Source organism: Martes martes (genome assembly GCF_963455335.1).
Source record: "Martes martes genome assembly, chromosome: 3".
NCBI lineage: Eukaryota > Metazoa > Chordata > Mammalia > Carnivora > Mustelidae > Martes > Martes martes.
In genome coordinates this window covers 134,510,448-134,523,494 of record NC_137890.1, presented here as the reverse complement: position 1 = coordinate 134,523,494, position 13,047 = coordinate 134,510,448, and the positions used below count along the sequence as shown (strand labels likewise).

The window sequence follows — 13,047 nt, the reverse complement described above, 5'->3', positions numbered from 1 at the left end:
TAATGTAAGTCATGTACATGGATTAGTAAAACAAGGCCATAGAAGATGAATGCGGGAGTCCTCTCAGTTGGATGGAGGCAGCATGGTGAATGTTCGCTCCTCGAGGGCAGGTAATGTGTCCTACTCCCTTTCTATCACCTATTCCTCCAAAGGAGTCGAGCATATACATACCAGTTACTCAACGTGAAGTTAGATGTGCAAATGGAAATAAATGATAAATACTTATGAGACATCTAGTACTATACTTAATTTTAGTAGAAATCACACAAGGGACGGGGAAAGAAGAGGTTTTGACTAGGTTTTGAGTACTGGGTTATGTCCCTCTAGGGCAGGTATGCAGACACCCCCAATGAAGGAAAAACCCAGGAAGGGAGCTGCTGGAGAGCGGACTAGAAATCAGACAAATGGTCCTCCAGTTTGAGTGCATAGAGACCGAGGCATGGCCTCCTGGGAGTTTCTGATCCAGCAGATCTGAAGTGGGGCCCAAGAATTTGCGTTTCTCACAATTTCCCTCCCAGGTGATGCTGATGCTGCTAATCCAAGTAGCCCACTTACGAAACTACAGAATTAGATCTTGGAGAGCTGGCTCAGCTGAAGGGACCTGGACAGGCTGCTTGCTTTGTGATCTGCACAGAGGGGGGGTGATTTCAGACGTGTCTCAGGGCAGTATCTAGAATAGTTGTAAGTCTTGCTTCCTCTCAGTCAATAGGACTGGTGGCTACACTCTAGCAGGAAAAGGAGAGAAGGTTTTCACGAACTCAAATGAGAGTTAAAATCAGCAATCGTAGATAAGATGGAAGAAGGGATATGTGGAATCAACTTAGTAATACTTTCAAGGAAGTACCTAATTTGGCAATGTAAGACCATGTACATGTATATGTAAGCTAATTTTTATATAGGTTTTTCCCTGAAATATCCTTACACTGCAAGGAAAGTTTATGCTCTTTAGCTGACTGTGCATACATCAAGGTAAATGGGGAAGGTGGAGAAAGGGCAGCCCAAGGAGAGAGGAAAGCCCATTCATCCCAGAGAGCTTTTAGGAGAAACCACTCCCATCCTCCCCCCTTCCCACTCAGCAGGGTCTCTCAGGTAAATAGCCTTAGGAAGTTCCTGCCACAGTGGCCAGGGCTTCAGTTACCCTGCGTCCTGGGAACACATTTCATCTTATTGCAGTATTGAAATGGAAACTACCTAAAATTTAGAGCCGATTTCATAGGCTTTGTTGTATTCAGCTAATTAGGTTCTTGCATTTTAAAGCTCGACTCTGAAGTTTTTGCATACTTATCAGTGTTTCTTCCAGATGAATTTTGTATAAGGCAGGAATCATTTAGGACTCTGGGGGATGTTGGCATTTTTTTCATTACAGAACTTCATGGACTCAGGTGGGTTTTCTCAATTTGCCAACAAAAAGAATAGAGATAGTACATTAAAATGAACTGTGTGTTTAACAAAATGATAGACTTTGGTAACCAAATGGGCAATTGCTCATATTTAATTTAATTTTTGTTAATTTGAAAATATTAAAAAAAAAAACTGCTTAGTGATCCTTTCAAGGAAAGGCTCAGCTCATGTTTTTAAAAAACCACAGAAAAATGACTCTGGAGACCTTGGCTAAACATCTCGCGGTCAAATATTTCAATGCTTCGTTGCTCTCATTCCTGTTACAGGTACATGTGACAGTGTTGCAGCTATGAGTGGAATTTTAAAGAGGAAGTTTGAAGAAGTTGACGGCTCCTCACCCTGCTCCTCTGTGCGGGAATCAGATGATGACGTTTCCAGCAGTGAAAGTGCTGACAGTGGGGACAGTGTCAATCCGTCCACTTCTAATCATTTTCCCCGTGAGTACAGAAACCATACCTGAAGCTGCTTGTCTGATTCTGCAGTGAAAATAATTGTATCATCTTGGGCCCTTTTTTAAAACCCTTATTATTAGTTTTGTTTTGTTTTTGTTATTGATCTAAAAACAAAACACGATTAATTAAAATTAAGTCTCTTTGAGGTAGCAGTAGATTCTTGTATATGGATTGCTTTCGGCAGTGGATTATTTGGTAGTGTTAATCAACGGACTCAGTGAAAACAAGAGTATTTTATTATTATTAATTTTAAGGAAGCACCCTACTCAGAGTAGATGGGGAAAGACAAGTCCAGACACAAAAGTGCATCCTCCCATAGCTGAAATGATATTCTGGGTTAGTGGGGGAGAAAATGGATGTATTTGGGAGTGGACGGTCTGGGATATGATGAGAAAGAGCTCACCAGTCATGCATGAAGAGACGAGAAAGCTGCAAAACTCTCCCAGATGTGCAAGTGCATGCAGTTTATACTTCTTTCCACTCATTCTTTTATCCCATCCCTAAGGAAAATATGTAAAGCCCACAAAGAAAAAATAAAGAGATGTATGCCTTCTCCTGGATTCCTTTTTCTGCCACACTGTAGCATTAGCTCTCCCTGTCATGAAAGGTATTTTGAAGATTGCAGGACTGATGAGAAAGAATTCTTAAAGTGATACAATCTATAAGCTAAAAGAAACTGACTAGTAATAGCTAAAAGATCTTCTTAAATTTGTGTTTCCAACAGGAAGATTTTACTATATCATGATACCACGGTAGATAACTAGTCTTAGTTTTTCCATTTTTCAATTCAGTGGCTGATTTTATTAATATATGATTCTAGAACATAGAATTTATTTCGAAAATGTGACAACTCGGAAAACCGAAAGAATTAACAATAGTTTTAAGAGGGTGTTAAGGAGCTCAATAAAACTGTTGAGTATGAGCCAAACACTAAAATCAAAAGTATTGCTTTAAACAGGCAAAACTAGGGGCACCTGGGTGGCTCAGTTGTTAAACATCTGCCTTCAGCTCAGGTCATGATCCCAGGGTCCTGGGATTGAGCCCCTCATCGGGCTCCCTCCTCTGCCGGAAGCCTGCTTCTCCCTTTCCCACTCCCCCGCTTGTGTTCCCTCTCTCACTGTGTCTCTCTCTGTCAAATAAATAAAATCTTTAAAAATAATAATAATAAACAGGCAAAACTAATGTAAAATGTAATCAAAGGGCAGTTACAATGATCATAGCAGATTAAAAAACCATAAAATATTCAAGGACAAGGTTATTGTGTAATGTTGGAGATCTACAAATACATTTACATATGTCATGATGATATGAGATGAGCTTGTGTTTTTTATTTAAAAGGAGATACATGTATACGTATTTGGTCTTAGTATTAATAGTGACAATAGCAACAACATGATCATCTGGTGGAGTTTTGTGAAGATCAACGGAACAAGTGAGATAATATACATGAAAGAACTTGGTAAAATATTAAGTACTAAGCACATGTTATATTGGAAATTATGATCATAGCTAACATTTCTTGGATACATATATGCTCCAATAGCTTTATATACATTATCCCTACTCTGTGTCAGTTCTGAAAATACTACTACCTTCAGTTTAAGAGGAAATATCTGAGGCTCAGAGACTAACCATCTTGCCCAAGATCACACATGATTGGAGCCTGGTACATATGTGTATGTGTGTATCTCACCCCATAGTCTTTGTTTTTTTCCATTACCTCATGCTGCCTCTTAGTTGTATAATATTGGACATATCTTTAAAATGTTCATTGAGGGGCGCCTGGGTGGCTCAGTGGGTTAAGGCCTCTGCCTTCTGCTCAGGTCATGATCTCAGGGTCCTGGGATGGAGCCCCGCATTGGGCTCTCTGCTCAGCAGGGAGCCTGCTTCCCTTCCTCTCTCTCTGCCTGCCTCTCTGCCTACTTGTGATCTCTGTCAAATAAATAAAAATCTTTAAAATGTTCATTGAGAATTACAAAAGAATTAGGTGAATTAGTAAAGAGATAACTTATGTTTCTGGATTTAATGATAAATAAAGTTATCAAAGCCTTCCACATTAACTTATACATCTGAGTATAATGTTAATAAAATCCTCAAATGCATTTTCTTAGAAGGTGATAGAATGATAAAAATCTATTTGGGAAAATAAACTAATGAGAATAAAGGTATATTTTTAAAAAGAAAATCTAAATGTTGAAAAGCCATTACAGATCTCAAGTCATAATATAAAATTATGTAATTTATCTTTTTTGATACTCTGTTAGATCTAGGAAAGTATAGAAAAATCTCAGCATGTTATATATAAGAGTTTAATGTATAAGAATAGAGCATTATGAAGCAATGACAAAGGGAAGAAGTATTTAATAAATTGTTGGGGTGTTAGAGTTTGAAAAAAAGTAATTTAGATACTCATCCACAACATATGCCAAAATACATTACAGATGAATTAAATAGATAATTTTTTAAAAATCCAATTATGGGGATATTGCTTATTTATCAGACATTTGGTAGGATCATTACCTGAGCTTTGCAGTAAAAAAAAAAAAAAAAAAGTTACATTGCAAAATACTTACAATAAATATATTATTTATTATACTTAATTTAATAAAAAATACATGTAAATTTTTTGAAACCCCCAAAGGCAATTAACACTATAGGAAATATGATTAGCAAACATTTGAAAGCATTTAACAATAATAGTAACAATGCAGATTAAAATAATACTAACGAGATTCCATTAGTATGAAATTACAGAAATTTCATCTCTATGAAATTAGTACCCCTCTCTCCAGTAGAAACTACTGATACCTAAGTGCTGGTGAAAGTCACAGTATAAATTGTAGGTACACACATTGTGACTGATGGCAGTGAAATTTAGAAAGCCCTGAGTTAATACAAAAGCCATAATAATATTCATATCTATTTGTCTGTACTTCAGATAATTTACCTGAAGGAGGAAACATCAAAAACAAGGGGAAAACTGCGTAAGTGAAAATGGTGGTTAACGGTAGTACCAAAGAATGGGGGTTTAAAAAAAATGGGGGTTAGAGGTAGAGAAGAGAAAGATAACATGGCTCAGAGCAGGAAAATGCTCCATTAAGTTATGGTGACTTGTACAATTTATTTTTATGATAGTTATGAGGACCTTATGACAATTATGTAAAATGCTCATGAGATAATATTAAGAAAAATCAAACACGAAATCTTACTTACACTGTCAGGGAAAATCTAGTATTCATAAAGGCAAGGAATGGTATGGCACCCTAAGCATTGAAAATGATTTGATTTTTTGAGGTTTTAAAAAGATGTATGAATTTTCATATTTATTAATTTAAAGCAAATAAGTTTGAAATTTAAACTAAAATGATGACTGTAGTTCAAATTGTGTTTATGTATGTGGACAGCAGATTGAAATGGCATGATCAGCAAAATCATGCAATACTGTAGCTAACTAGGAAAAGCTTTTATAAGTTAGAGAAATTATTTTTCCCATTAAAGAAAATAGACCTATTTTATGATGTCCAACAAGTCATCAAAATGGGTGTCCCTGGCTGGCTCACTCAGTAGAGCATGCACTGCTTGATCTCGGGGTTGTGAGTTTGAGCTCCACACTGGGTGTAGAAATTACTTAAAAAAAAATCTTTAAAAAGTTAAAATACGTAATATAAAAAAGAAGTTATCAGAATGTTTCAACTCATTGTTTATTATCTGTGGTAGTTGGCAATATGTTAATTTACTAAATTGCTGATTTAACTATATGAAGTGAAATCTGACAGATTTTTCATAATTTTTAAAGGTAGTTAGATTATTAATTTAATTAAAAAGTGCCCTTTACATTGAATAATAGTCTGCATCGTTCACCGTATTCATATTATGAAGAAGAGAGAAAAGGTGGGAGGAAAAAGCACAGAATTAAGAGATAAAAATTCTACCTAGAATATTTATTGTATGAAAGGCCTGAGTGTGTTAATTAATGTGAGAGGGTTGGTGAAAGGCTTTCTTGTTTCTAGAAATATATTTCAGATTTTTCACCTGTCTAAAAATTTACTATGTACACGTTTTTAGAAAATGGTTTTTTTTATTTTTTATTTTTTTATAAACATATAATGTATTATTAGCCCCAGGGGTACAGGTCTGTGAATCGCCAGGTTTACACACTTCACAGCACTCACCATAGCACATACCCTCCCCAATGTCCATAACCCCACCACCCTACCCTCTCCCTACCCCACTCCACCCGACCCTCCTCAGTTTGTTTTGTGACATTAAGAGTCTCTTATGGTTTGTCTCCCTCCCTATCCCATCTTGTTTCAAGAAAATGGTTTTTAAAAAAAAAAATACCCATTTAAGTATGTACTTAGCGGCAGTGGTCTTATCTGCATGTGAATCTACGGATATAAACTTTTAGGAATGTTATCATTGATGAATCCTGTTTCTTTAATATGTATCTCTCCTTTCCAAAAAAACCTATCTTGGAGTAAAGAAGGACTTCTGATGACTATCAAATTTGTGTAGCATTAGGAAACCAAATTTAGTTTCACATTGAGAGTTTTTAAAATGCGGTTATTTAAATCTCACCCATCATGAGCTCATCTTTCAAATTAAAAATATCCCATGTACTCAGTGCTTTATAGGCATTACCATATTGTGTAACATAACATTTTGTTGTCATTACAGATAGAGGCATTGATAAGATTGTTTGGTACTTGTCAGCAGCTATGGTAGTAAAAAATTCCATGCTATTCTAAGCTTTCTCTAAAGATATTCAATTTGCCGCACATCACATTATGATAACAAAAGCTTCAAAATATAAATCAATAAGGGAATTATGCCTTTTTCATGGACTTCTGAGCTTTGCTAGGCAATTCGCATGCTTACCAGTGATCAACCAAGGTCATGTCTTGTATTTCCCTTGAGAGAGAAGCATCTGGATTCTGTATTGCTGTGGAACTCTTTGTTTCATCACATCCCTGTGGTTCCACAGCCAATCAGCCTGTACTGGAGCGCTGTTGAAAGGAAAGCTGCAAGAAGCTAGAGAGGAAGGATTTTTTTTCCTGCCCTCTCCAAGGTTCTTGGCACTTCACACCGGTAATGAGAAGCTGTGTGATGAAACATCCTCCCCAAAGGAACACATTATTTTTCCTGAAACAGAGCGTTTCTACAAATAAATGTACAGTATTTAGGAAGTGAAAATATCAAGAGGTAGGATGATAGATCTAAACTGTGGGTGAAAGCAGGTAGTCAATGAGTCACATAGAGATACTATTTTCTAATTGATAAAACACTTCCACATTCTTGAGTTCATTTGATATCCCAGAATTGTTATGTGATTAGAAGCTATTATTTTAACCATTATATAAAAGAAATTACCATTCATTATATAAAAGAAATTACCATTCAGAGATGTATGCCTAATTTACCCAAGGGCTAAGATTATAATGTTTCCCTCTCTCCCTCTTTCTTTCCTTTCTCACGTCCCTCCCTTTTCTCTCTGAACCCACACAGGGCATAAGTGTGCTACCATGCACACCCAAATAGACTGTTTCTCCAATGTCATTTCCCTCCCACGGACTGCACATTTCTTAATGGGATTAGAGATAAAGAATTCACAGAAAACAGATTTTGCCATGAAACTTTGTACTGGAAGTATGCCCAAAACATACCTATTATCTTACCCAAGCAGTTAAAATGCACTGAAGATTTAGATTCAGTTCCAACAAATAGAGTGTATCTTATGTTCCAGGCTCTGGGTAGGTGCTTTCAGACATGACAAAATGATAGATTACAAGTAGTAAATACAACTTAAAAATATGGAGGCAGATCATGTCTACCCAGCACTGTGGTTTACTTTGAGAATTTACTATGCCAAAGATAAATGTAGCAAGCTACCTCTGAGTCTTTGATGTTTCAAACAATGGAGGAGTGTTCGGGCAGAAACCTAACAGAAGAGTTTTAAGGGAAGTCTTTGATTAAGCAGGAGGTGGGACACATGACCCTCAAAATCTCCTTTCTTTGTGATAATATGATTCTAAGAATAGGGATCAAAATAACATCTTAGGTTAGAGCTGAGACCAAGTAAGAAAAGGTAAGCAGTATAAGTCAAGAAAAGTTACTATTAAAATTAAGAAATCTCCAGACCTTCTGCATTCCCTTATGTTCAAGAAGGACAATTAGCATGCCCCTTGTCAGGTCAGGCCCAGAACCAGTTGCAGATGTACTTACACTAGGCCAGTGTCCCTATCTGAACACCAGACAAGGACCAGGTGAATCATCAGGTATTTAGTTGGTTGAGGATAGGGGATATAATTTAGAGTGGAGGAAGATACGAGTTAGTGGTCCATTTAGAAAATACTCATTTGAACCCATTGTAAAGTCCAATTCCAATGCAACGGAATTGTTTTCAGATCATCTCATCTGAGAGAGGTGAGAGATCTAGTGTGATGAGTTGGAGATGATGCTTCTATTACTGCCTCTTCTGGCCTTACTCAGATCATCCTTCAGGCTGAAATGGCTTCTCTGCCCCCCAGTCTCTATGAAGTTCATTACCTACTTTAAGGTTCACATCAAATATTTCTTTCTCCATGAAAACTTTACCAAGTCTCTCATTTTACTCTGCTCTTTACCTGAGTCTTCTGGTATTTTGCCAACATTCAAAAACTTTGACAGTGGTTTTGTGTCTTCTTTCTATCCCAGTATGTCCCCACAAAACCATGATGTCAGTAGCCATGTGAGGGCTCATTGAACACTTGTCCTTCTATTTCCTTGACCACCTGTATTCTGAAGTCTTTATTTCTATCCCATTTCTGTCCATTCAGCTACTTATGTCCACAGCCTCACCTAGAATATTGTTACAAACTAGAACAGCCCTACCCCCCCAAAATCAAATTTCAGTGTTCCAAACTCAGACCACAACCACTTATCTTTCCATGGCCTTCCTCCCCAACCACTTTTTTACCGCATCCTCTTGTTCTCCCCAGTATAGCACCCATCTCTTGTTTTTGTGTATCTTTCTACCCGTTACCATTTGCCCCATTATTTCTGGGATTTTTTGTTTTTATAATTTGGAAGCCAGGACTCTTCACTGTTTTCCTCTTGTATTCTTCACTCCAAATTCCCCTTTTACTCAAATATCTGAAAACTTGAAAGAAGATTAAAGAAAACAGCAAAAACTGTGTTTTAAGACTCAGCACTCATGGCTGCCACACTGCCATCCTGCTAGGTGCCCAGGGACCAGCTTTGTCTCCCATCTCACAGCACAGAGCATGTCAGACTCCTGTCACTCCACCTCCTACCTCGTACGCAGCAGACCTTTCCTTCTCAGGTGGACATTGCCTTCAATATTTGCCCTTCTCCCTTTAAGTAGGGCACTCAAAATGAGTTTTGAAGGAATGAGTGTAAGCTCATCAAGAACTAGGTCTTTGTATGCCCAGCTTTTAGGAAGCCCTTAACGAATATTTGCATAAATGGGTGAAGGAATGGATGCTTATTAAGCACGTGCTGTTTGCCATTCACTGCACAAGTAGGAGGAGCTAGAACTATAAAACTACCTGAGACATGACTCAGCTTCTGTAGAGCCTCACAGTCTAAAAGCACTGAAGCCCGTCTCCAGCACTGCCAAATTCTGTTTTCCATTATGGTTACTGGCGCACCCACCTTATCTTTTCTGGAGATTTACAGAGCTCAGACTTGTGTTCTTCTCAGCACTTAGACTGGTGCAAGTTCAATTACTGTTAAGTACTTGATAAATAACGGTTAGCTTTGTAAAGAGTGGTCTTTTTTTAGTACAACTAAACCATACAAAGAAAAAAAAAGAATGCTTTTATTGTAGGACTTTATAAGGGCATGGACATCAGTGGGAATAAATACCAATTTACAAGCTAACTCTGTAATTTATGATTTTGATGGGTGTCATTGTGATAGACCAGGATCCTGATTTAACAGTTGTTATATCCAAATGCATGTAATGGTGAACCGTGTTTTAAATAGGGCCCTGCTGTAATTACGTATTCCTAACATGTACCTTGCTGGCTCCATTTGCTTATATATAGATTTTCCAGGCAGAAACATCACTGTTTAATTGGATGCTGTACAGCTCTTTATGCAGTCGCTGTATAACACACTTGAGGGAATCCAAGTTGCTTTCCCCTTCACCATGCTTTGAATCAGCTCAGGGGGAAAAAAAAAGGCATTACCAAGTCAGATCACTAACATTATATAAATACAGTTCATTTAGTTGTTGTTTGATTTGGTTTAAATTCGTGAGCAGGACCTCAGATCTAGCCTTAATAAATGGTAACATTAGATTTACCTCTTCTAGTTGATCAGAAATTCTGTTATTGTTTCCTTATTTGCTCTTCCTCCCCCATTCGTTTGTTATATAAATATGTCTCAAATCTGTCCACGTCCCTCTGTTCGCATTGCCATCCAAGCACGTCTGACTTTCCTCTCTCCTGGACTCCTGCAGGAGCCTTCCAGCTGTTTTCTGCTTGCTCTCATGCCAGAGCCTCAGTCTTATCTCTGTGTGGGAGTCCATTGGCTGTCACCACTTTCCTACTTAAATCCTGGACTTCTTCATTACTGTGGCCTCCGAAACGCCTGCAGCCCCATGACTGAGCCTTTGCTCTCCTTTCCAGCCTCCCACCTCCCTCCATCTCCAAAATATGGTCACACTGATCTTTTTTTTTTTTTTAATATTTTATTTTTTTATTTGACAGAGAGACAGAGGGAGAGAGATCACAAGTAGGCAGAGAGGCAGGCAGAGAGAGATGGGAAACAGGCTCCCCACTGAGCAGAGAGCCTGATGCGGGGCTTGATCCCAGGACCCTGAGATCATGACCTGAGCCGAAGGCAGAGGCTTAACCCCCTGATCCACCCAGGTGCCCCAGTCACACTGATCTTGACTCAGTTGTTTTTTGTTTTTTGTTTTAATTTTATGTCTTTATTTACATTCCAGTTAGTGAACATACAGTGTAATATTCATCTCAGGTATAACATAAACCTTTCTTGCTCTAAGATCCTACCTGGTACAGTCTTCGCATGACTGAGATCCTTTATATTTTAGGTTCAGCTTAAATATCAGTTCTTTCTTGGAGCTGTCCCTGATCACCCATCCAAAGTAGGCAAGTCCCAAGTCCTCATCTCTTAGAGATGTATGTGGAAGTTTTACAGGAAACATGACAGATATTTTGGAGTTACTTTTAAATAACCTGTGGGAAAAGAGAGAGAGAGAGAGAGAAAATATGAGATTAAAAAATATCTATATTACTCTATATTTTTATATAATTAACACTTTACATAATACATTTTAAAAATATGTAGATCCAACTTATCCTAAAATTACTGTGAAAGGGCCAATGGCTAAAAAATGACCAAGTAAAATTTTGAAAAAGAATAAGGAAAAGGGAAGGCATACTGACCCTTACAGATTTTAATTCTTCAAATGCTAAAATAGTTAAAACACATAAAATTAGCTCAGACAGACTGCACATGGAAGAAATAGAGAGCTTAGAAACAGACCCACATTTAAATGGCAACTTGGTATGTGACAGAGGATACTGCAGATGAGTTGGGAAAGGAGAGACTGCTCTAATAAATGCCCTTTTATCAACTGGTCAGTCACATTAAAAAAGATAAAATTAGTGGGGTGCCTGGGTGGCTCAGTGGGTTGAGCATCGACTCTTGATTTTGACCTAGTCATGATCTCAGAAGCCTCTTCAGGCTCCATGCTCAGCTTGTTTAAAGATTTTTCTCTCTGCCTCTCCCTCTGTCCCTTCCCCCCAGCTCATGTGTTCTTTCTCTGTAAAAATAATAATAATAATAATAATAATAATAAAAACAAAAAACAAAAATAAAAACAAAAAAAAAACAAGATAAAATTAGATCCCTACCTCATACCATACATGAAAATTAATTCCCAGTGGACTGAATACCTCAATGTAAAAAACAAATGAAAACTATAAAACTTGTAGAAAAAATAGGAAAATATCTTTATGTTGGATATGATGCAAAGAAGATAAAGCATAAGAAAACATACTTGAATATATTAAACTTGTTTATATCATCAGTTATGCCATCAAAAAAGTGAAAAAGTGAGCTACAGACTGGAAAAAAATATTTGCAATTCATTAACTGACATGGAATTAGTATTTGAATTCAAAAGGAACTCCTACAAAAACAAAGAAGAGCCAATGCAATAAAAAAATAGTTATAGGATATGAACAGATAATACACGGGAAAAAAAGTTAATACAATCATGAACAGAAGTTCAATTCTGTCAATAATTAGGGAAATTAAAATTGAAAGAAGATACCATATCACATGTATTATATCTCAGATGGGCAAAATTTTAAAATTTGACAATATCATGTATTGACAAGTGTGTACTAAAGCGGGAACTCTCATAATACCAGTGTGAGCATCAGATAGTTCAATCACCTAGAAAGTCCCATAGTGAAAGGTAAAAGAAACATTAACTGTGCATCAGCATAGGATTGGACAATTGTAGTATGCTCATATAATGATTAATTGGATAACTCTGAACCAGATAGTTAAGTTTACATATATGTATTGTTGAGTGACATAGGCAAACTGCAAAACTCTGTATGATACACTTACATAATGAAAATGAGAAGAGCAACACTATATTTTATTTTATTTATTTATTTTTTAAATTTATTTATTTGACAGAGATCACAAGCAGGCAGACAAGCAGGCAGAGAGAGAGGAGGAAGCAGGCTCCCCACTGAGCAGAGAGCCTGATGTGGGGCTCAATCCCAGGACCCTGGGATCACAACCTGAGCCAAAAGCAGAGGTCTTAACCCGCTGAGCCACCCAGGCGCCCCAACACTATATTTTATAGAAGTAAACATATGCATAGGAAGGAACGATAAATAGCAGTGTGGGGATTGGTACTCGTAGAGATGAAGAGTATAAAAATAGAGGGTAGGTGCTTACCTGTACTTTCACACTTTTGTTTATATTTTAAAAGTAGTAATCTTAAGTAAAAATAGTAGAATATTAACATCCATTAAATATGGATAGTAAGTACCTATTATTTCTGGAAGTTTGGAATATTTTATAATTTTTAATAAGTTCTATATACCTTTCACTAGAGCTTAAAGTCTGTGGATTATCCCACCATTTTCTTTCCCATCATTTTCTTTCTCAGCACCCTTTTTTTCCCCTTCACAGACAA

General features: G+C 37.1%; 1 protein-coding gene across 2 annotated transcripts in view; it reads left to right on the top strand.

Moving 5' to 3' along the window:
* The window catches only part of CSRNP3 (cysteine and serine rich nuclear protein 3), a gene marked incomplete at both ends in the record, with an annotated part of 173,988 nt that overhangs the window by 99,929 nt on the left and 61,012 nt on the right, over window positions 1–13,047 (top strand). For both annotated transcript variants that reach the window (XM_080798426.1, XM_080798427.1), the window contains one exon: window positions 1,668–1,838. In XM_080798426.1, coding sequence (XP_080654552.1) covers window positions 1,668–1,838 — 171 coding nt within the window. The remainder of the gene's footprint in view (window positions 1–1,667; window positions 1,839–13,047) is intronic.